This window comes from Nannospalax galili, unplaced genomic scaffold (genome assembly GCF_000622305.1).
Source record: "Nannospalax galili isolate Female #2095 unplaced genomic scaffold, S.galili_v1.0 scaffold1723, whole genome shotgun sequence".
Lineage (NCBI taxonomy): Eukaryota > Metazoa > Chordata > Mammalia > Rodentia > Spalacidae > Nannospalax > Nannospalax galili.
The window spans coordinates 135,552-159,605 of record NW_008349072.1 but is presented as its reverse complement, the minus strand read 5'-3'; the positions used below and the strand labels follow the sequence as shown (position 1 = coordinate 159,605).

Below are 24,054 nucleotides of genomic sequence, written 5' to 3'. Positions count from 1 at the left end.
ACTCTGGGCATGAAGGGTGGAGTAGAGAACCTGGGCAGGAACACACTGGGAGTACACACCTTTTGAGTGCACACCTGCACGTACAGGCTTAGGGGTAAGAGGTGCTCATGTGCACAAGGTTGCCGATGGGACCTAGCCAGCTGGCTGCCCTGTAGGGTGAACTGGGAGTGGGTGCTTGTGGCTTCCCCCATCGTGTTGTGGCTGCAGTAGCCACCTAGCAGCAGGCCCCATGTCCCAGTGATGCCCTGGTCTGCCTGCTGGGACCCAAGTTCTTGTTCATTCCTCCCTTGGGTCTCCAGTGCCCTCCTCTCAAAGATAGACAAGTCACAGCTGTACCTCCTTCCTCCTCAGGACTTGTTCTACTGGGAATCTGACTTAGCCCATGATCCTTGGGGTCTGAGTGCAGCAATCAGTCAGAGTATAGAAGAGTTGCTTTCTGTTCCTCATTGAGTTCCTTTACTCCCACACCACCCCTCCTGGTGAGGTGGCTCAGTGTTGTCATCAAGAACCCACATAGTTGAAGGCGAGGACCGAGCCCAAGTTTCCTCTGACCTCCACATGCATGTCATCCTCAGCTCTTTCCTCCACTCATCTCTGCCCACTTTGTGACCTCTGCCCTGCTGAACCAGGGACCTCCATGCTTGCCTGCACTGCACTGCACCCCTGCCCTTGAACTGCAGAGTCCTGATAGAGAATCACACAGTGATTGGGAGTTGGGAGAGAGCTGGTTTCCCCTTAGGGCATGGGGCTCCACCTCTGGTACTTGCTGTCTGGCAGCCTGCTGAGCTTCACCCCTAGTTTTGGCTTCTGACTCCAAGGTCTGTTTTAGGTGTCCTATTTCTCTTCTAGCCTCCCTCGTCCTGTCCTCCATGGCATGCAGTGCTCAGCCCATTCTTTGGTAGCTGGGCATCCTGGTCAGGCTTCTCCTGCAAGCCCTGTGTGGCATCTTTTGTGTTCAGCATGCCAACTCTTCCTTCTTCCTCAGGTTTAACTTCTCAGCTTGTTGTCATTGTCCCCTGTCCTTCTCCAGGGACTGGGGTGCTCTGCTGGTGCCCTTTCCATCTCCATGCAACCGCCGATCCTGTTCGTGATTAGGTTTGTTTTTTATCTTTCTCCTTCCCTCCCTTTCCTTCCTAGGAAGTAGGGCTGGGCTTCCTAGGCGTTTTCAGCCACATTGCAGTCAGATGCAACTTTATTTGTGATGCTGTGGACGGAACCCAGGACCTTGAGCATCCTAGGTAAGGGTTCTAGCCCTGAGCTACTCCCCAGCCTCTTAGTCCTCATTTTGAGGGGGAAAAAACTCATGAAAGCACAGAAAAGTGCAAACAGTGATAATAAATCCTCCCTGTCACACGGAGTTGCTAGCTTCTTTTGTAATACTGCTTGATTTCAGTTTCACTTCTTAAAGGCTGTCAAGTCTGCTGGGACTATAGGCAGCACCGCCCCAGCTCTGCTGCTCTTGAAGTTTGTTCTGTAAGACTTCAATGTGTGTGTGTTGAGGCCAGAGGTCAGCTGAGTGTTGTTCCTCAGGAGCCATCCGTTTACTTTTGGAGGCATTATCTCTTGCTGGGATGCCGGCCTCACCAACTAGGCTGGCTGGTGAGTCCCGGGGCTCTGCTGCTCCACTCCCCAGCATCGGGATTGAAGTGCACGCCACCATGCCTACGTGGCAAACACTTTGCTGACTGGCCACCTCCAGATCCCCCACCATCCTCATCTGCCTCTTCTTCATCCTCCCCATCTAATTCCTGCCTGTCGCTCCTCTGAAGCTCTTGTTTATGTCACCAGCAACATCCCAGTTGCCAAATCCACAGGTCACTCTCCTTCTTTCTGTTTGACCATCATAACTGCTGACAGTGTGCAGCTCCTTCCTCTACAAAGGCAGGCTCGCCCCTCCCTGCCCCTGTTCTCTTCCTTTCACTGCTGACATTTCAATCAGTTGTTTATTGGTAGGTTGTATGAAGTGTTAGGACTTTTGCTTTTAGGGGAGGGAGACGAAGTTTGAATGTGTTGCCTAGACTTTCCCCTTGCAGCAGGGACTACAGGTGTGCACTACGGCACCCAGCTTGCTTTTTAAACGAAAGGGAGTACACAGTGTCAGGAAGCATCCTGCAGTCATCCGGGAGAGTTGGTCTGTGTGATGTTTGATTGTGTGTGTTGCTGTGTAAATGCCATTCTTTTTAAGTGTTTTGCCTACATGTATGTAAGTGCACCACATGCATGCCTGGTGCTTGCAGAGGTCAAAAGAGAGCATCAGATCCCCTGGAAATGTTTTTTTTGTTTGTTTGTTTGGAGACAGGGTCTCCCTGTAGTCCCACCTGACCTGGAACTCACTATGTAGACCAGGCTGGCCTCAAACTCACACTCACAGAGATCTACCTGCCTCTGCCTCCCAAGTGCTGGGATTAAAGGTATATGCCACCACACCCAGTTTACTGCTGAGCCTTTCTCTAACCCCTTAAAAAATTGTTTTTGATTGTTTGAAATTTTCATACATGTATACAATGTGTCTTGATTATATCCAGCCCCTAGTCCAGATGATGTAGTGCATTGTAATCCCAGTACTAGGAAAACTGAAGCTGGAGTTTGGGAGTTTAAGACAAGCCTGAACTACATATAGCAAGACCTCGTCTCAAAAACCACCCAAATAAAGAACAGTGAGACGACTTAGTGGGTAAGGTGCTTGCTGCCAAACCTTACAGGTCCGAGTTCAATCCCCAGGACCCTCATAGTGGAAGGAAAAAACTGACTCCTGAAAGTTGTCCTCTGACTCCCACACTTACACCATGGCATGTACATAGACACACACATACAATAAGTGTTTAAAAAAAACAAAAAAGTTGACAGAATGCTTACCTAGCATGCATAAAGCCCTGGTTTTCATCCCCAGCACCATATAAAACCAGGTGTGGTAGTACATGTTTAATCCCAGCATTGAAGAAGTAGAGGAAGGAAGATCAGAAGTTCAAGGTCATCCTCAGGTACATATTGAGTTCAAGGCCAACCCTGACAAAAAGTAAAAAAACTTAGATTCAAGCTTCAAAGGGAATAATTGGGATGGACACGTTGTGCTGTGTACAGCTCAGCCCTCAGGCTCCTCATTTTAGTCACTGCAGTGTGGCCATGTGGAAAGTTGCAAAACATTTTAGGGTCAGGCAAGGTGGCCCATGTCTTTAGTCCTACCACTCGGGAGGCAGGGGCAAGCAAATCTCTGAGATCAAGGCCAACCTGGTTACATAGAAAATTACAAGGTAGCTGGGGCTACTGGTGCCCTGTCTTAAACAAACAAAACCCGCAAATTTTAATCCTAACAGTTCTAGATTCTTAGACGGAAGCAGCTCAGAAATGATAACTATACATAGTAAGGTGGAATTTGGGGAGACTCTCAGATGGCACACAGCCATAAAGAACCTCACCTAGGAGCTGAGGCCAGGACCCTCCTGTCTTGCAATGGTCAGGCTCTGCTTGCTTTTGCAGTTACCACTGCAGGAGGCGCTGAGGAGACTGCTTGAACCCACAGGGGAGAGGACTGCAGCAGAGGACGCCTTGAGGGCCTTCACTTGAGCCCCCCCCCCCCGAGTCTCTGCAGTGTCGGCCTTCAGGTCAGACAGGGCTGCAGTGACTGTCCTTGTAAGCCAATGTGTCATGAGGGTCAGATGAGCAATGAAAACGTTTCACCTGCTAACCAGAGGGATTGGGTATTGTCAAAAGAGAAATCTGATAGCCAGTTGTAGACTGATTAAATTAACAGGAAATCTATATTGTCAAATACATCTGCAAGTAGTAAATAAAGATGGATGGAGCCTTACAAGGTTATAATTAGACCTTAATTGTAGGGATTACCCACGACAATAGACTGTAATTGTGGGTATTACAAATACTTGTCCCCGCTGGACGTGGTGGCGCATGCCTTTAGTCCCAGCACTTGGGAGGCAGAGACAGGCGGATCTCCATGAGTTCAAGGCCAGTCTGATCTGCATAGCGAGTGCCAGGCCAGCTGGGGCTACAGGGAGACCCTGTCTCAAAATAAAAAAAAAAAAAAAATACTTGTTCCCAAAAACCGTGGAAGTGACTGGACCATCTCTTTCTTTTATGTGGTCCAGCAGACTTGGGAGCAAGTTTTCTTCTTTCTTGTGGTACAAGTACACATTATTAATTGTAGCATTCTGTTGTCTAATGACTTCGCTCTTGTTGCTGACTTCAGTAACAATGTAAGCCTGTTCTCTGGGGTTATGTTCCCCCACAGCACATTTCTTGACAAAGGGTGATTTAGAGTCACCTGAAAGCTAGGATGAAGAGGAAAATTGTGTTTTTGGAACTAGTGACATACCTTTTGGTGCGTTTTCTTAAACATACTTACTGACTTGGAAAGCAGGGGTAGGGACCAGCGAGGTGCTCAGCAGGTACAGGTGTTTGTACGCAGGCCTGGAGATCTGAGTTTGATCCCGGGTAGATCCCAAGAGTTGTCCCCTGAGCTCCACACATGCTCTGGGGCGAAATGCATGTACTTGCACATAAAAAATGAAAAGTTTTTAAAAGTTAAAATAGAAGCCAGGACTAAGGCCTAAGACCTAAGAATACCCATTAGTGAAGCTCTCTAAGATCACGGGCCCCTCTCCTTCACCTTAAAGATGAAGACTCATACACCCTAAGTTGCTGTTCTGGGAAAGACTGAGGAATAAATTTGAACTAGGACCAAGGGACAGATTTGAAGACATAATGAGTGTAGATCTATAGGTTGTTAGGACTAAAGACAGAGCATAGGAGCCTCACAGAGATTTTAGGCAGAGACAGACTTAAATGGGAATCTGGAGGCAGCAGGCAGGCTCTGGAGTACATAAGCTCACTAGGGGCTCAGTGAATGTGCAGGTCACCCCCAGCAGGCTGGGTAGGAGTGTCTTTGGTGAGACCTGTCCATTTAGGGACAGAACAAGCAGCTGCGGTAAAGCAGAGGCCTCAAACTAAGCCAGTTTGTAACTTTGGGCAAGTGAGTTGCTTTGGAGAGCATCATTAGACATGGAAAGTGACTAGCGTCAGCTGGTGTTCACTAGATAACCCATCTGTCTAAGAAGATACGGCTAGAGCAACAGCATAAAAAAAACCATAGTCATTTAGAATTGCGTGCAAGTAGTGGAGATGTAGCTCAGTTGATAGAGTTTTGGCTTAGCATCCAAGAAGTGCTGGATTGGATCCCTAGCACCGAATAAACTGGACGTGCTGACACGGTCCTGTAGTCCCAGCAGAGGCAGAAAGGCAAGAAGAGCAGAAGTTCAAAGTGTCCTTCAGCTGCATAGGGAGTTCAAGGCCTGCCTGAGCTACCTGAGACCCCATCTCAAAAAAAACAGTGTGCAGGTCAGATCCTATTACCACAACTTTCAGTAAGGTATCCACGTTCTTTATCTTAAAATTTTTCCTACAGAATATTAATGTGTCAGGTTACAAAGCTTTGTCTTTTTAACTTTCCTTGGAGGGAAAAGGGACTTATATTGAGTTCAAGTGTCTGTCATCCACATAGTGTAATGCTTATGAGCTGAACCCTGCAGTTGTGTGACTTCAGAGCCGCAGTCTTGTTCCTGTCTTTACGAGGGGTGATAGTTGCAGTGCCCACGCCACAGTGACAGCAAGGCCTGGAAGAACCTGCTCCTGAAAACACACATCTCAGCCGTGCCCAGGAAGATGCTCAGTAACACCTGGCTTGTTGCTGTCTGTTCTAGGGACCCGAGGCGATGGTTCTGGAGAGTGTCATGTTCGCCATTCTCGCCGAGAGGTCTCTTGGGCCAAAACTCTATGGCATCTTTCCCCAAGGCCGACTGGAGCAGTTTATCCCGGTAAGATTAGTATATGAACCATGAGCCATAGCCAGGCAGAAGATGAGTTTCTTGCCTTGTGACAAGAACCTGAGTGCTGTCACTGGAGATAATAGATAGGACCTGTGTTGTTAAACTGGGGCATAAATGGACAAAACTGTGTGGAGGCAGAGGCAGAGGCATCTTTTGAGCTCTAGGCCAGTCTGGTCTACATAGCAAGTTCCAGACCAGCCAGAGCTACATAGTGAGACCCTTTCTCAAAAAAAAAAGGAAAAATGGTTAAGCCAGACATGGTGACTCACATCTGTAATCCTAGTAGGCTGAGGCAAGAGGATCCAGTCAGAGTAAGACTCTGAATCAGACACAAGCAAAAGTGAAAAAAGTTTTCTGTAATAGTGTACTTGCGCTAGGTGTCCTTCTGGCTGCAGCTGCATATGAGAGCCATGTGTGCGCCCCCCCCCCCACTTTTTGCATCAGTTCTCTTGTGCTTGATTTGATCTTGTGCTATTGTGTTACTAAACCGCATAGTGTGAGATAGGCTAGACCAGCTAGCTTTGTTAGGTATGCTGTAGATTTGAAATTGCCTAAGGACACACTTCTGGGAGTATTCTAGTTTGTTTCTCCATTGCTCTGGCAAAACATTGATCACTACCAACTTGGGAAGGAAAGGATTTATTTGTCTTACATCTCCTGGGTCACAGTTCATCAGGGAGCCCAAGGTAGGAACTCAGGGCAGGAACCTGGAGGCAGGAGCTGGAGCACAGGCCATGGAGGAATGCTGCTCATCAGCTTGCTCCCCTGGCCCCTGCTTAGCCTACTTTTTCTTTTTAATATTTTATTTATTATGTTTATTTTATGTACATGAGTGTATTGCCTGTATGTATGTGAGTGCACCCATGTCATGTGCAGCGCTATGGAGGTCAGAAGAGGGTTTCGGATTCCCCTGGAACCAGAGTTAAGGACAGTGTGTAGCCACCATGTGGGTGCTGGGAATCAAACCCCGGTCCTCTGCAAGAGCAGTCAGTGCTCTTAACTGCTGTGCCATCTCTCCAGTCCCTCAGCCTGCTTTCTTATGAAACACAGGCCCACCTGCCCAGGGGTGGCACCACCCACAGTGGGCTGGGCCCTCCCACATCACTCAGCAATCAAGAAGATGCCCCACAGACATGGCCACAGGCCAGTCCTATGGAGGCAATTCCCCAGTTGAGGCTCCCTCAGCCCAGGTGTGTCCAGTTAACACTAAAGCATCCAGCACAGGGAGTACCTTCCTTTTGTTAGGCAGTATGAGACGGTAGCTTTCTTTTTATCTTTCACTTTTTTTTTTTTTAATATGTATGCATGTATTGCTTGCATGTAGGTAAGTGCACCCATGTCATGCAATGCTCATGGAGGACATGTCAGATCCCCTGGAACTAAAGTTACAGACAGTTGTTAGCTGCCATGTGGATGCTGGGATTTGAACCCGGGTCTTCTGCAAGAGCAGCCAGTGTTCTTAATTGCTGAGCCAACTCTCCAGTCCCTTGTCTTTCCTTTTTTAAGCTTTATTTTATGGGGCTGGAGAGATGACTCAGCAGTTAAGTTGCTGCCCTTGCAGAGAACCTGAGTTCAGTTTCCAGCACCCACATGGTAACTAACAACCATCCATAGCTCCTGTTCCAGGGCCCTCTTCTGGCCCCTGCAGGCATTGTAGGCATGTGGTGCACTTGCATACATGTAGGTAAAACATTCATACCACATATCATTTTTTAAATTTTATTTATGTGTATGCATGTATTGCCTGCATGTAGATAAGTATGTCCGTGTGCAATGCCCTTGGAGGTCAGAAGAGGCTGTTGGATCCCCTGGGACTGGAGTTATGGACAGTTGTTCGTTGCCATGTGGGTGCTGGAATTCAAACCCAGGTCGTCTGCAAGAACAGTTAGTGCTCTTAACCGCTGAACCATCTCTCCAGCCCCAGTAGTTTTTTTTTTTGGTCTTTTTGAGACAGTCTCACTGTAGCCCCATCTGTCCTAGAACTCAACTATGTAGACCAGAACTCACAGAGATCCACCTGCCTCTGCCTTCCGAGTGCTGGGATTAAAGGCGTGTGCCACCACACCTGGCTGGCCCCAGTAGTTTTGAATGCAAAGTGAGCTGCCCACAGAAGTCCTGAGTGTCTGGAGTGGAGACTGGTTTCTTGTCCTTGTCACAGCGTGATGGCCTACTGAGAAGGCTGTGGAGAGGGTTCCAGAGTTGACCAGGAGACTGAGCTCCATGTGTATGTCGCTCTTAGCTCTAAATGTGGTATGCCTCCACTTGCTGAGGTTTACCCTAGGGTAGGTGCACCATCTCTTCTGCTCTAGATGCAGCTCTGTGAGAGACTTGACTGGCATTCCTGTTCTGTACAACAGGAAACAAGGCACTGAGGAATGAAGCCTCAGGCCTAGGCCATGTGTCTTTGAAGCCAGAATTTTAGCAGGATTTCTCTAACTGGGTAGCAGTCCCTCCTCGGAGAGACCTCACCTTGAGTCTTGCAGGGGTACGGTTTGTGTGGAGAAGCTGAAAGATTTTCATAAACCGTAGGCCCTTGAGCACCCTTATGTGAGAGCTGTCATGATGAGCCTGGCCTTAGCTCCACTGGGGACAGCACTGTGTCCAAAGACTGGGGTTTGTCCTCTGGGCGTTGAGATCCTCTGAAGGCTGCTGGTGTCAGGCCAGGTGCTAAGGACTCAGCAAGAGCAGCTGGCAGCCCTCCTGGATCAGGGCTTCCCTGTCAGGAGCAGTGCAGGGTGTCTAGCTGATGGGAGCGAAGGAGGTGCTGAGACAGGCTGTGACTGTGGGTGCGTGAGAACTCTTACGGGAGCTTTGTGCACTGGGCGAGGCTTCAGTGCCTTACCAGACTGATTCCTGGTTCTTAAGGAGGTGTGGTCTCAACACGTGTTGGGTCCTGTGGGTGAATAGCAGTTCCTGACTCTCTTTTCCGTTCCAGAGTCGGCGACTGGAGACTGAGGAATTGCGTTTACCAGACATTTCTGCAGAAATAGCTGAGAAGATGGCCACGTTTCATGGTATGAAAATGCCATTCAATAAGGAACCAAAATGGCTTTTTGGAACAATGGAAAAGTAAGTGGTCCCATCACTTGGTCCTCATCCCTTTTACACTGGTAGCTCTGGCAGTAACAGAAGTGGGCACTTGTTTGCCAGGATGGTCAGAGGTCTTTGGTTCACCAGTGCGCAGGCCATCACTTGTGATGTGTGTCTCATGAGTAAGTCTTTCTTGCATGAAGCAATCAATTCCTGGACCAAGAAAGAAGACTTGTTTGCAAAAATGCTATCAGGTGGGTGGGTGGAAAGCCAGCTCCCCCAAACAGTGGGTCCAGCCACCCCTCCCTCTTTCCCAGAGACCATAGGGCTCCCTCGGGGCTGGGACTGGCTGAAGTTGGGTACTTAGTGAGGCCTGAGAATATGCCTGCTTAGCTTGCACTGGTTTTTTCCTCGCCTGTAACAGATACCTGAATCAAGTGCTGAGAATTAGATTCACTGGGGAGGCCAGAGTTCAGCAGCTGCACAAGTTCCTTGCATACAACCTGCCTCTGGAGCTTGAGAACCTGAGGTGAGTATTGCCTTTGCTCTGTCCTCTGATGTGGTGAGCTCCTCATCCACAGAGGAAGTCTTTTTGGTAGTAAGTACTAGTGAACAGGAGGAGTTGATCCTGGAATTTAGTCATCTGATATGATTTTTTTTTTTAATTTTTAATTTTTTATTTTTATTTTTTGCCTTTTTGAGCCAAGGTCTCCCTGTAGCCCCAGATGTGTATGAGTGTATTGCCTGCATGTATGTGAGTACACCTGTATCATGCAGTGCCATGGAGGCCAGAAGAGGGCTTCAGATTCCCCTGGAACTGGAGTTAAGGACAGTGCATAGCCGCCATTTGGGTGCTGGGAAATGAACCTGGGTCCTCTGCAAGAGCAGTCAGTGCTCTTAACTGCTGTGCCATCTCTCTAGCCCCTGGTATGATTTTTTAAAAGATTTACTTGTATTATTTTTACTTACGTGTACGTGTGGGTATAAGTGTGTGTATGTGTGTCTGAGCACAGATGCCTATGAAAGCCAGAGGCATTGGATCCCCCCAACTGGAGTTACAGATGGTTGTGAGCTGCCTGGTATGGGTGCTGGGAACTGAACTCCTATCCTTTCTGAGAGCAGTGGGCTCTTTTAACAACTGAGCCATCTCTCCAGCTCCAGAAGTAGATTCTTAGCAGAGTGGGTTTTTTGCCTAAGGCAGGACATTGAGAGGTGAAGTAGTAGGCCCTGAAGGTGATAGGCTAACCCTAAGCACAGGGGACATGAGACTGATTTCCCAGTGGAAGCCACCCCTGTGTCCTGTCGTGAGGCTGGATACATGCATCTGTATACATGCCCAGACAAATACTCCTGTCGTCGGCTTCACAGGTGCCTAGTATCTGCTGTACTGTGTGGTCTGACTGATGCTGAGGGAATGGGCACCAAGACCTTTAAGGAGTTCTTAATTTATTGGACCATAAAGCAAGTGAGCAATTAAAATAATGCCCTGTTCTGGTAAGTTCTGTGAAGGAAACCACTACAGGGCATCTGCTTTGGGCCATCAGTGGTCAGGCTTGTGTGGAGGGACTGTGCAAGCCAGGGCCAGCAGGGGAAGAGGGTGCTTACAAGAGGAGAGCACTGCTCTGGAGAGCCCCGGCACAAGTGGTCCTGCAGTGCTGCAGTGTGGTGCAGGCAACTGAGTAGGCTCCTGGCATAGCCACATGATACCACATGGTTTTCAGAATGCGAATGACAAGGGTTACTTGGGGACTGTGTTGCATTGGAACACTGGTCTTTGCTGGCCACACAGCATGTTTGGTCTTCCTGGATTTGGTAGGTGATGATGAGACCTTCTTTTTCAGGTCGCTGCTGCAGTACACGCAGTCTCCTGTTGTATTTTGTCATAACGACTGTCAAGAAGGTAAGCATTGCCATGGCTTGTGCGGAGCAGGCCAGATGGCTGTCCAAGTGTGTGGGGCACATTAGGGCAAGATGCAGCCAGATAGTAGAGTGCAGCTGTGAAAGGATTCCAACAGAGAAGTCTCTGGGATATATTGAGAGACAAAGGCAAGTTCCTGAACAATAATAGAGTTTAATCCATTCATATTTAAAATATGCACATGAACTCTTCTGGTGGGTTTGCATGCATGTGGTGCACTTACACATATATACATGCAGGCAAAACACTCATACACATAAAATATATTTATATATATATATATATATGAAAGCAATGTCTGAAAGGATAGCATTAAATGGGGAGTTGGAACAAAGGACTTTCCTTGGTCACATGTGCCTGTTGGTATTGAATTCCTTGGGATGTTTATGACTTTAACCTGCAGAAGAAGGAAAGACCAGGATCACATGGGCCCTGCTGCACTGGGCTGCTCATTAGCTTGTCAAACCACCTTCCCATAAAAATGACCATGCACACTGTTGGTGACTTCAGACTGCTCCGCTTAAAAACTGCTGTGAAATATGCACTACCATGGGAGAACTTTGCCTTTGTGGGTTCAACTTGATTTTAGGAGTGTGCCCAGCTGCCAGCCCCGCTTTGCTGTTCCCTGTCACACGGGCTGCTCTTACGATGCAGCAGCCTTGTTCTGTTTTCCGGGTCAAGTCTTGCCTTGTTGCCCTGGCTGGCCCCAAATCTTGAGCTTAGGCAGTCTTGCTTCCGCAGTTCTTTAGTTCCAGAAGTCTCCCGGGATGACCCCTCTTCAACAAGCCATTAGTTGATCTTTGCTGGCTAAGTAGTGGGGTAGAGCAGGGTGCAGAAGTTTCAGCAGCCACTTTGGGTGTTAGCCACATCTTCTCGTGGTGAGGGTGGTGAGGTGCATGGGCACCCAGGTCAGCTGCCTAGTGCCACAGAAGTGCAGAGGGCGAGTGGAGACGGCAGCTCATTTACTGTGTTCTGCCACTTGGGGTGTCTGCCTGTTCTCATTCTGGCAGGTGTTGAATGCGACAAGCATGCTGCAAGGCCTAGAGACTTCACTCCTGCCTGGAAGGGGGAGTGACCAGAGTTGGCAAGGGGCGGGGCCCAGTACCCACTTGTGCTGCACAGTGCCGAGCTGCCGAGTCCATTTGAGTGGAGGTGTAGGGAACATGAGCAGGCAGAGCCAGGCTGGCAGCCAGTCATTTGCCGAGATTCAGCCCTGGAAGAAACATCATAGAGCTACTGTCTGTGGTCTCCTTGGGAGGGAACAATGGGCAGGGACAAAGCAGCTGGGGCCATGTAGCTGGAGTGCCCAAGCCAACTGATGCCAGCAGTCTAGTCCCAGGGCTCCCAGAGGTGAGGTTGAGGAGGGCAGCCGAGCTCTAACACACAGCACACATTTGTTAAGTACTGCTCCTGACAACAGTGTGAAGGTCAGGTTTCATAGAAAGCAGAGTGCCTGGTGACCAGGGCCCAGAGAGGAGGATCTGGAGCCTCCCTGCCTGCAGCCAAGCCCCCGTGACAGCGCATTTGCACTCTGTCTGCCCCTATGATGTCTGTGGGACCACAGCTGATGTCATCAGGAATCCCCATGGGATCAGAACCACTGTGCACTGCTGCCCTAGGCTTTGAGCTTTCTGTTGTAAAATGTCTTTTTGTCCACACCTTCCACAGGTAATATCTTACTGCTGGAAGGCCAAGAGAATTCAGAAAAGCAGAAGCTGATGCTCATTGACTTTGAATACAGCAGTTACAATTACAGGTAATATGTCAGTATGTTCTTTGAGAATTGTTTGATTATTGTGATCCAAAACTTCATGCTGAGGGGAAAGCCTTCCCACCAGAAAGGAAGGTGTTTGCCTGGCAGCGGCTCAGCATGGGCTTTGACCCTGGACTTCCACTTGGCCGGAGCAGCAGGCATTTGTGAGCTGTGGCCTCTTCCCCTGGGATGCCACAGCAGTTATCCTGTCACAGCACAGACCCGGGCATTGCTGTGCTGAGCACCCTGGTAGCACTCATGTGGTGCCTTTGTGGCCTCACGTGTCTGGTGCATACTGTTGGCTACTTGTCATTTAAGCTGCCATGCCATTGTCCATGCACAGTGAAGCACAGCTGGGGACCAGAGACCCCACTCGGGGGTCATTCAGCTCTCTCCTCTACTCATGGAGTCTGCAGGACTGCAGTGTTTCACGTCCTTCCTGCACTGTCCTCTCTTTCAGGGGATTCGACATTGGGAACCACTTCTGTGAATGGATGTATGATTACACCTATGAGAAGTACCCTTTCTTCAGAGCGAACATTCAGAAGTACCCCACCCGGAATCAGCAGGTAGAGGACTTGGGCCGCTTTGCCCATGAGCTGGTTTAACACCATTAGAATGACATGCTTGTTTTTAAAGATAGCCTATTTGTTCATTTTAATTTATTTTTCAATGGCTCTGGGGGACCAAACCCAGTGTTTGTTGCATGCTGGATGAGAATGCTACCTCTCAGCCACATTGCAGCACCAGGGTGGCTCTGTTTAAACTGTGGCAGGGTTAGGAAATCCCGCTTGTTTATATTTTAAAATATTACTTTGGCTGAGCATAATGACACATGCCTATGACCCCAGCAACCTGGGAGACTGAGGCAGGAGGATTGTGAGCCTGGGCTACACAGCAGCTCTGTGCCTCACCATACAGAAAGGGCCTGATGGAGACCAAGGTTGCACGTGGGAAGCTCTAGCTTAATCCCCAGTAATGAAAAAAGAAAAAATACTCTTTAAGTAGGGGTGCAGACTGGACACAGAGTCCACCTTTGGTCCATCCTTGTGCCGTAGACACCTGGTTCAGTCAGAGAGGTCCCTGACCTGTGGTTCCTTCAGTGTTTACCAGGAGCCCATTGTGGTCCTGTTTCCCAGACTAGTGTTGGTTGAGCTTCCTCTGCTTATTTTTTGAGAAATATTTTAGTTATTTTTCTTTTATACGTATGAGTGTATTGTCTACATGTATGTAAGTGCACCCATGTTGGGCAATCCCTGTAGATGTCAGAAGAGAGGTCCCTTGGAACTGGAGTTAAGGATGGTTGTTAGCTACCATGTGGGTGCTGGGAACTGAACCTCAGTCCTCTGCAAGAACAGTCAGTGCTCTTAACTGCTGAACCATCTCTCCAGCCCTTATTTTTATTTTATGTGTGTTTTGCCTACTTGTATGTAAGTGCCCTTGGAGGGCAGAAAAGGGAATTGGACCCAGTAGAACTGGGGTTATAGATAGTCGTTAGCCATCACGTGGGTGTTGGGAACTGAACCTGGGTCCTCCGCAAGAGCAGCCAGGGCTCATAACTGCTGAACCATCTCTCCAGCCCGCTGTGCATTTCTTGAGGCTGTGCTGTGGCAGCTGGAGGAAATGTCTTTGCTGTGAAGTTTCCGTTCCCGTCCTCAATTTCAGGAGGCTGGTGGTTATGTGGAGAATTGTTTCTTGTGGGAATTTCTTCCTGGAATCCCTTCTCCTATTCCTCAATCCTACCCCTAAGCCTGAGTGGAAACCTGGGAGGTCATGGACCTAAGCTGGGTGGGGCAACCGTACCTGGGCCATGCAGCCAGCAGCTTGCCTCTGGAGTTCTGCTGCCTTGAGGACAGGTTTGGACAAGCTGCTGCAGCAGATCACTCGGTGAGTGTTCTGGACCTTTGTGGACCCAGTAGCCCCATGAGGAGACTTTAGGAGGCAGTCCCTGTTCCAAGATTAACCCTTCAAATGGGGGCTTGCTGCCAGAAAGTGCCATTGCTTCTGGTCACATTTCAAGGCTGTTGGGGATGAACTTGAACATGTCCAAAACCAGGTAGCCAAGCTGTGAGGAGAGGAGCATGAGGTGGTGGGACTGGCCTACCTGAGCAGGAGGGCACAGATACGGTCACAGGTGTTGGAGTTGTTGCCCCATGGAAGAGAAGCTAGATCCTTAAAGCAGATGGCACTGAAGTCAGAACTGTCGAACTAAACAGGAGAGAGCATTGTCAGGGGCGGATTTAATAGTGAGACAGAGCCGCCTAAACTGCTTATCAGCATGTACGTTAAGGAAGTTGCTCTCTATTAGATTTTCTGAAAAGTTGAAAAGATACTGCTGAACGGAGCTTGACTAGCACTTGCAGACCTAGATCCAGCCCCATAATGGGCACGTGACCAACAGGAGGGGGAAAGCTACAGTGAGTGTGACCTTGCCTGACAGCGGCCCTGCTTGTTGAGGTAATCCAGTACTTTTTATTTTAGTATTGTATTGAAGTTTTGTGTATTTCATACATAAAATCACCTTTATGCCTCCTTCCCCTTTGGTGCCCTCCCATAGCCCCCACTGGAGTTCATACATTGTATCATTTGTGTTAAGGCCTGTCATGTAAAGTTAGTGTCCCCAGATGTCCCTTAGTGCAAGTTCATCCACTGGGATTTAGTTAGCCTATCTAGAGTCCCTCCCTTTAAGAAGATCAGGTCTGCCTCACCCAGCAGTAATCAGCTGCCAATAATTCTTTGACTAGGATTGGGGCTTGCTATTCATTTCCACAGGTCTGTGCTGGGTTTTTTGTCTGCTTAAGTTTGCATGGGTCTTGTGTGTGCTGACACCATTGCTGTAGGTTTGTATGATAAAGGTACCAGGAACTGGTAGGACTATTTCTGTATGTTCATGCACCTCCTCCTTGGCTCTTAGAATCATTCCACTCCCTCTTCTGCAATGATCCTTGAGCCCTAGGTGGGTGGACCTCAGTATAGGAGTCCTGTCCAAGGACCCACACTCTGCAGACTCTTTACTCTCTGTGTTTGGCCATTTGTGACCTTTTGCGTTCCTAGCCCTCTGTTGCGTGAAGGAGCTTCACTGATGAGGGTTGAAAGATGCATTCGTGTTCTCTTCATCCCTGTTGTATGTTCTGTGAGCCTTAGGTGTGGAGGTGGCATCCTAGATTGTGCCACTTAGGCTTGGGCAATTCCTAGACAGTCTCTGTGTGTGACCAGTGGTGGAACTCTGTAGCTATCTCTGTCTCTTGATAAAGAAGCTTCTTTGCTGGGTGGTGACTGGGATACTTGTCTACAAATTTAAGGATCCATAATATATTTGTCTAGGGATATGACAGCCTTTGAGTTTTTCTAAAAATCTGTTAATCTCTCCAATCATGTGTATTTGGCTAGGTTTACAGTACCACACGAGTTTCTTCCCACTGAGTGGGCTTTAAGTCCAATTTAGGTAGATAAAAGTACCACTGTTGCACCACTGTATTGGTCATAGATGTGGTTTTTAGGCCTTGAACCTGGGGTTGGACCATCAATCGATGTTCTCCCTCAGCAGCTTGCATAGTGCTCTCCAAAGCTATGTAGAGATCTTTGATGTCTTTGGTCAGGTTTAGTCCAAGATATTTAATTAATTAATTTATTTATTTATTATTTATTTATTTATTTATTTGAGGCCATTGTGAATGGGAGGGCTTCCCTCTACTCTTTCTCCAGTTGCTTGTTATTGGTATATAGAAAGGCTACTGACTTTTTTGTAAATTAATTTTGTAACCTGCCACTTTATTGAAAGTTTCCATCAGTTCTAGGAGTTTTCTGGTGGGAATTTTTGGCATTTCTTAGGGATGGTATCATATCATCTGCAAAAGGGATAATTTGACCTCTTCTTTTCCAATTAGTTCTCCTTTAATTTCCTTCTCCTGTCTTATTGCTCTAGCAAGAGTTTCAAGCACCATATTGAAAAGAAGTGGAGACAGTGGACAGCCTTGTCTGGCTCCTGATTTTACTGGGAATGCTTCCAGTCTTGTTTTGTTTTGTTTTTTTCCACTTAGAATGATGTTGGCTGTGGGTTTGTTATATATGGCTTTAATTATGTTGAGGTACGTTCCCTCCAGTCCAGTTCCCTCTAGGACTTTTATCATGAATGCATACTGAATTTTGTTGAAGGCCTTTTCTGCATCTATTGAGATGATTATGTGGTTTTTGCCTTTGAGTCCATTTATATGATTTATGACGTTTGTTGACTTGTGTGTATTGAACCATCCCTGCATCTCTGGAATAAAGCCTACTTGCTTGTGGTGAATGATCTTTTTGATGTGTGTCTGCATGTGGTTTATAAATATTTTGTTGAGAATTTTTGCATCTGTTCATTAAGGATATGGGTCTACAGTTTTCTCTTTTGGTTGTGTCTTTACTGGTTTTGATAGTAGAGTGGTACTGGCTTCATAGAAGGAATTTTGGAGTTCTCCCTCTGTTTTCTATCACTTTGAATAATTTAAGTAGTATTGATTGGAGGCCTTCTTTAAATGTCTGGTAGAATTCTGCTGTAAATCCATCTGGGCCTGGACTTTTTTTAGTTAAGAAGTTTACTGTTTCGATTTCCTTATATGTTATAGGTCTGTTAAAACTGTTGATCTCTTCTTGGTTTAACTTTGGTGGGTCCCATGATTTTAGATATCCATCCATTTCTTTTAGGTTTTCAAATTTAGTATAGTTTAAAAAAATTTTTTTTTAATGTTTATGTGTGTATTATCTGCATGTAGGTAAGTGCACCCATGTCACGCAATGCCTGCAGAGGTCAGAAGAGGCTGTTGGATCCCCTGGGACTGGAGTCACGGACAGTTGTTAGCTGCCATGTGGGTGCTGGGATTTGAACCCAGGTGTTCTGCAAGAATAACCGATGTTCTTAACCAGTGAGCCATCTCTCCAGCCCCTAGAGTATAGATTTTTAAAAGTATTCCCTTATAATGTTCTGAATCTTTTTGGTGTCGTTGTGGTGTTTCCCCTTTCATCTCTGATTTTGTTGATTTGGATTTGTTCTTTCTTTTGGTTAGCTGGGCTAAGTGTCTGTCTCTCTTGTTTAGCCTTTCAAAGAACCAGCTCTTAGATTCATTGTTTCTTTGTATGGCTTTCTTTGTTTTTAATTTCTGCTCTGATTTTGTTATTTCTTTTCTTCTGCTGGGCTTGGGTTTCATTTGTTCTTGCCTTTCCAGAGTCTTAAGTTGCAATGTTAAGTCATTTACTTGTGTTCTTTCTGATTTTTTTAATGTAGGCATTTAGAGCTATAAACTTCCCTCTTAGGACTGCTTGTAAAGTGTCCCAGAGGTTTTGTTGTGTTGTATTGTCCTTTTTGTTTAATTCCGGGAATATTTTTGTTTATTTCTTAAATCTCCTTTGATCCATTCATCATTCAGGAGTGTGTTGTTTAATCTCCATGAGTTTGTGTAGTTCGTAGAGTTTCTTCTGGTGTTGATTTTAAGTTATTGAGTTGTGGTCTGATGGAATGCATGGAATGATTTCAGTTTTTGTTTGTTTGTTTGTTGAGGTTTGTTTTGTGCCCCAGTATGCGGGCACACTCCATGGAGTGCAGACTAAAAAGTATATTCTTGCCGGGCGTGGTGGCACACGCCTTTAATCCCAGCACTCAAGGCAGAGGCAGGCGGATCTCTGGGAGTTTGAGGCCAGTTTGGCCTCCATAGGGGCTACAGGGAGACCCTGTCTCAAAAAGACCAAAAAAAAAGAAAGTGTATCTTTGGTGGTTGGGTGGAGCATTCGGTAGATGTCTGTTAGGTCCATTTGATGTATGATATCATTTAAAATTCAGATGTCTCTGTTTATTCTTTGTCTGGTTGACCTGTCTAATGAGGACAGTGGGGTGTTAAAGTCCCCTATTATTACTGAGTTGGGGTTCATCTGTGTCTTAAAGTCCTGTAGTACTGTTTTAATGAATTTGATTCCATTTTATGAGTTATGCACCAGAGTTCGGTGCATATATGTTAAGGATTGTAATATCTTCTTGGTTAACTGTTCCTCTGATCAGAATGAAGTGACCCTCCTTATAATTAGTTTTACTTTGAAGTCTATTTTGTCAGATATTAGAATTACAACCCTGTGTGTTTCTCAGTGCCGTTTGCTTGGAATATTCTCTTCCATCCTTTCACCTTAAGGTGGTGCCTGTCCTTGAAGGTCAGATGGGTTTCTAGCAGACAGCAAAGAGATGGATTTTGTTTCTTTTTTAAATATTTTATGTATTTTTTTATTTATTTGTTTTTTAGTCTTTTTGAGACAGGGTCTCCCTGTAGCCCCAGCTGTCCTGGAACTCACTATGTAGACCAGGCTGGCCTTGAACTCACAGAGATCTGCCTGCCTCTGCCTCCTGAGTGCTGGGATTAAAGGTGTGCGCCACCATGCCCGGCCCAATATTTTATTTATTATTTTTATTTTATGTGTATGAGTGCATTGTTTGCATGTATGTGAGTGTACCCATGTGTGTAATGCCACAAAGGTCAGAAGAGGGCGTCAGAGTCCCCTGGAACTGAAGTTAAGGACGGTTCAAAGCCACCATGTGGGTGCTGGGAATCGAACCTGGTCCTCTGCAAGAGCAGTCAGTGCTCTTAACCACTGAGCCATCTCTCCAGCCCCGGATTTTGTTTCTTAATCCATTCCACTAGTCTGTGTCTTCTGACTAGGGAATCCAGTCCATTGAAAATTAAGGTTATTATTGAAAGGTGTGTATTGGTTGCTGTCATTTTGATTGCTGTTTGTGTTCTCTGTGTAATTTTGTGTTTCCTAGATTATGTCTTTGTTTATTTTCTTTCGTTGCCCCTAGGGTATAGTTGTTTCTCTCTCTGCTAGCACTGGTTTTGTGGACGTGTATTCTTTGTCTCTTTGTGTCATGGAAGATTTTTCTTTCCCCCTCAACTGTAGTAGACATTTTTGCTTGGTATAGCATTCTGGGCTGGCATCTATTGTCATGTAGAACTGGAAATACCTTGGTCCAGGCTCATCTGGCTTTCATAGTTTGCATTGATAAGTCAGCTGTCATTCTGATGGGCTTTCCTTTGCATGTGACTTGTTTTTCTTTTGCTGCTTTCAGTGTTCTCTCTCTGTTCTGTACATTTAGTGTTTTTACTATGATGTGCCGTGGGGAGTCCTGTCTGTTTGGTGTTCTATGTGTTTCTTGTATGGGGATGTCTTTCCTTTATTTTGGAACTTTTTAAAGATCTGGTTAGCACTGTTAACCTAAAACTCTTCTCCCTCCTCTGTGCCTATGATCCGTAAATTTGGTGTTTTCATGGTGTCCCACATTTCCTGCATATTCCATTCCTGTGCTTTTAAAGATTTTTCATAGTCTTTGCTTGAGTGGGCCAGTTCTTCAACTTTATCCTCCAGTGTTGATACTCTGTTTTCCATTTCATTCATTCTATCCGTGAGGTTTTCTCCTGTTGTTTCAATTTGACTTACTGAGTTTTTCGCTTCCTTCTTCATTTCACCCTGAGTTTTCTTCAATATTTCTATCTCTTTTGTGAATTCAGTCAGAAGTTTACCCCCAATTCTTTAATTTTTTTTTTCTTTTGGTCTTTTAGACAGGGTCTCCCTGTAGCCCCAGCTGTCCTGGAACTCACTATGTAGACCAGGCTGGCCTTGAACTCACAGAGATCTGCCTGCCTCTGCCTCCTGAGTGCTGGGATTAAAGGTGTGCACCACCATGCCCGGCTTCTTTAAATATTTTATTTATTATTTTTATTCTATGTTTATGAGTGTATTGCCTGCATGTATATAAGTGCATCTGTGTTATATAATGCCCACGGAGATCAGAAGAGAACGTCGGATCCCCTGTAACTAGAGTTATAGATGGTTGTTAGCCACCACGTGGGTGTTGGGAATGGAACCCTGGTCCTCTGCAAGAGCAGTCAGTACTCTTAACCACTGAGCCATATTATTATTTTTCTGTTGTGATTTTGGCACTTGTATTTCTTTTGTTGTGATTCTGGTATGAAACTCAGGCTTTCCTTTATTAAGTTGAAGTCTGCTTGTCTTTATATTCTAGGTATGCCTTGATTATTTTCTTTCTTTTTTTTAATATTTTATTTATTTTTATTTGATGTGTATGAGTGTATTGCCTGCGTGTATGTGAGTGCACCCATGTTGTGCAATGCCGCGGAGGTCAGAAGGGGCCTTCGGATTCCCCTGGAACTGGAGTTAAGGACAGTTCGTAGCCGCCATGTGGATGCTGGCAATCAAGTCTGGGTCCTCTGTAAGAGCAGTCAGTGCTCTTAACCACTGAGCCATCTCTCTAGCTCCTGCCTTGGTTGTTTTCTTACTGGGTATGTAAAACTAGTTGGTCTAGGTCCTCTCAGATTTTGTATTGGAGGGAACTGATGGCTTCAGATCAGCTACTCAGGAGCTCCCGCAGAGGCCCAAGTCAGGCTCCAGTCAGGGGTACACTCAGGCTTCCTTCTAATGTCTGGACCCCTACTAGCCGGCAGTCATAGGTAAGGGGAGGCCCAATTTAGGTATTCTCAGGCAGTCTGCTAAGGTCTCAGCCCCTACTGTAGGGCAGAGAGTTCTAGCCCTGGCAAAGTAGAAGGGGCCACATGTGTTCCCAAAGCAGGGGATTGGGGAAGATCAATACTGTGAAGGCAGCTGGATCCAGGCACTCTCAGGTGGTCTGCTGAGGTCTGGGCCCTACTGTAGGGCAGAGAGGTCTAGCCTTGACATGGGAGCGGCCTCTTGGGGAAGCTCACCACCAGGCTGAGGTCAGGTCGAGGCACACTCAGTCGGTCTGCTAAGGTCTCAGCCCCTACTATAGGGCAGAGAGGTCTAGCCCTGGCAAAGTGGGAAGGGCCTCACGTGGTCCCAATGCAGGGGATTGGGCATGGTGCAGTTTAGGGAAGCACACCACCAGGTGGAGGCCAGATCCAGGCGCTCTCAGGAGGTCTGCTAAAGTCTCAGCCACTACTGTAGGGCAGAGCGGTCTAGCCCTGGTCCTCACATGGTGAAGTGGGAGGGTCCTCACATGGTCCCAGTTATGGGGTTAGGCATGGCACGATTTGGGGAAGCTCACCACCAGGAGGAGGCCGGATCCAGGCGCTCTCAGGGCACTTTTCTTTAAGCCATATTAGATCATTTAAAATGTGTGATCTTTTGGGGTTCATGTTTGAATTTATTATTTTGTAATGCTGTCGTGGAATCTTAGGAAAACTCCAGTTTGTGACTGTAAATGAGTAAAATACCCACAGACCCAGGGTCAGAAGGCGTCTTGGCCTTGTCCAGAGCTGCTTTTCCTCTGCGGCAGTGCAGCGTGTGCTAGAGTACTTGTGGAGCTAGTGGCAGTGTGTGTTTATCATCCATTCTAACACGGTTCCTTCTTTTTTAAGCTCCATTTTATTTCTAGTTACTTGACTACATTCCAAAATGATTTTGCAAATCTCAGTAGTGAAGAACGATCTGTTGTTGAAGAAGAAATGCTGCTTGAAGTCAATAGGTGAGCTCTCCTTTCTGGGGTTTGTGCCAAGTGGCCTGCTAGTTGACGAGCGGTGCGTGGTGTTTCCTTGCACTGATGTGGGGCTGGAGGTGGTGACCTGGCTCCACGCAGCTTCTGTCACACTTGAGTGTGAGTGGAGGCGTGGGATGAGGGTGGATTCAGGAGGCCTCCCATTCTGGGAGCGAACTGTCTGGCAGCAGCATGGCGGGTTCTCAGGAGCTGCTGGTCTTGTGGGCTCTGTACACTCACACTTTTGTTTTCTTCTTAATAATTAAAAATTTTTTATTTATTTTATGTGTATGAGTTTTTTCCGTGCATGTATGTAAGTGCACCTGTGTTGTGCAGTGCCCACAGAGGTCAGAAGACGGTGTTGGATCCCCTGGAACTGGAGTTAGAGTTATTAGCTGCCATGTGGGTGCTGGGAATCGAACCCAGGTCCTCTGCAAGAGCAGCTGGTACTCTTAAACTGCTGAGCTGTCTCTCCAGCCCCTACGTACTCACCCTTGTAACAAAGCATGGCCACCACAGTCTCCTGGGAACGTCAGTTGTGTGTCCTTGCCAGGCACTGGGGTATGTTCATACCCGTTAAGTCTACCTGTCCCTGCCAGTGGTGGGAAGATGCCAGTCCCTTCACACACACACACCATCCCACAGAAGGACCAAGATAGCGGTTACAGGAGAGACATGCCTGGTTCATGGCTATCTGCCTAGGATGGCTTCCTCAGGGCTCTGGCTGATGCCACATGGCTCCTGTGCTGTTGCTTTTGTGATTGCAGGTTTGCCCTCGCCTCGCATTTCCTCTGGGGACTTTGGTCCATCGTTCAGGCCAAGATTTCATCCATTGAATTTGGATACATGGTATGTGCTAGGGCCCGTTCCCTTCACTGGGGAGAAGTGCTCCAGTGGATGTGAATCTTGGCAGTAGCTGCTGCTGTTGCAGGTTATCTGCTTTCTCCAAACCCTGAACATGCTGTCCTGGTGGGAACAGGCAGCGTGGCTCTGGAGCCCCTCACTCCAGGCCTGTCGGTACAGCCTGCCAGCTTCAGACGAGCCTTGCTGGGCCTGGTCTGTCTGGGACACAGGAAAATTGGAACTTTGGACGTCAGCGTGACTAGTACCTTCAGATATAAGGGACAGGGTGAGGGAGGTGCCTCCCCATGCTGTGCAGCTATACCCACCTGCTCCACTCCACACTCCAACCTGTAATGCCCACAGCCAGCTCCTACTTTCTTTAAGCTAGGCTGTCATTTGTCGTAACACCGGACTGGCCTTAACACCATTTTAATGTTTGGATAGATGCTGTGTTGGGAGGGTTGTCAGGAATAGAGACCTAACAAAACTCTGTGGTCCATTGAGTGCCCTTTCCTGGGCCAGGTCCCATGCTGGACTGATTTCTACTTTAGGTAGGTAGTCTGGTGACCATACCATGAGGAAATTTGGATTATCAAAGCAGATTTGGGGGCTAGCGAGATGGCTGGACTGGAAAAGGCGCCTGTCACCAAGCTGATGCCCTGAGTTCAGTATCTGGGACCTGTGGTGGAAGGAGAAAACTTCCTGCATGTTGTCCTCTGGCCTCTGCATGTGCTCTGTGGCACGTGTGCAATTTCCCACCCTCCCCAATGAAATGCAATAAAAAGGTTTTTTAATTAGACTTGATCAGATGCCAGTGTAAGATCGATTTCAGGACGTCAGTTAAGAGATACAGAAGAGCATTTTCACTGGGCATAGCGGGAGCCCAGCATTTGGGAGGCTGAGGCAGGAGCATCTTGGTTCAAGTCAGCCTGGCTGCATAGTGAGTGAGACCTATTTGTTTTCTCCCAGGAGTATGCCCAAGCCAGGTTCGATGCTTATTTTGACCAGAAGAGGAAGCTTGGGGTGTGAATGAGAAGACTCCACCCCTTACCACTGGACTTCGGGAGGTGGCTGCACCAGGCCTTGATGCCGCTGTGACCACTGCCCCAGGAGGAAGGCCGTGGACGTCTCACTACTGAGCGCCGATGTGTGTACCACAGACTGTATTAAAGTGGAGTGATATTTC

The 24,054-nt window shown here is 47.2% G+C and overlaps 1 protein-coding gene across 1 annotated transcript in view; it reads left to right on the top strand.

Annotated features, from left to right (window-relative positions):
• The window catches only part of Chka (choline kinase alpha), a 52,397-nt gene extending 28,343 nt beyond the window's left edge, over positions 1-24,054 (top strand). Inside the window, exons 5-13 of the mRNA XM_008846329.1 lie at positions 5,715-5,828; positions 8,776-8,909; positions 9,295-9,399; positions 10,712-10,770; positions 12,457-12,544; positions 13,002-13,110; positions 21,910-22,016; positions 22,793-22,874; positions 23,838-24,054. Coding sequence (XP_008844551.1) covers positions 5,715-5,828; positions 8,776-8,909; positions 9,295-9,399; positions 10,712-10,770; positions 12,457-12,544; positions 13,002-13,110; positions 21,910-22,016; positions 22,793-22,874; positions 23,838-23,897 — 858 coding nt within the window. The 3' untranslated portion in view covers positions 23,898-24,054. The remainder of the gene's footprint in view (positions 1-5,714; positions 5,829-8,775; positions 8,910-9,294; positions 9,400-10,711; positions 10,771-12,456; positions 12,545-13,001; positions 13,111-21,909; positions 22,017-22,792; positions 22,875-23,837) is intronic.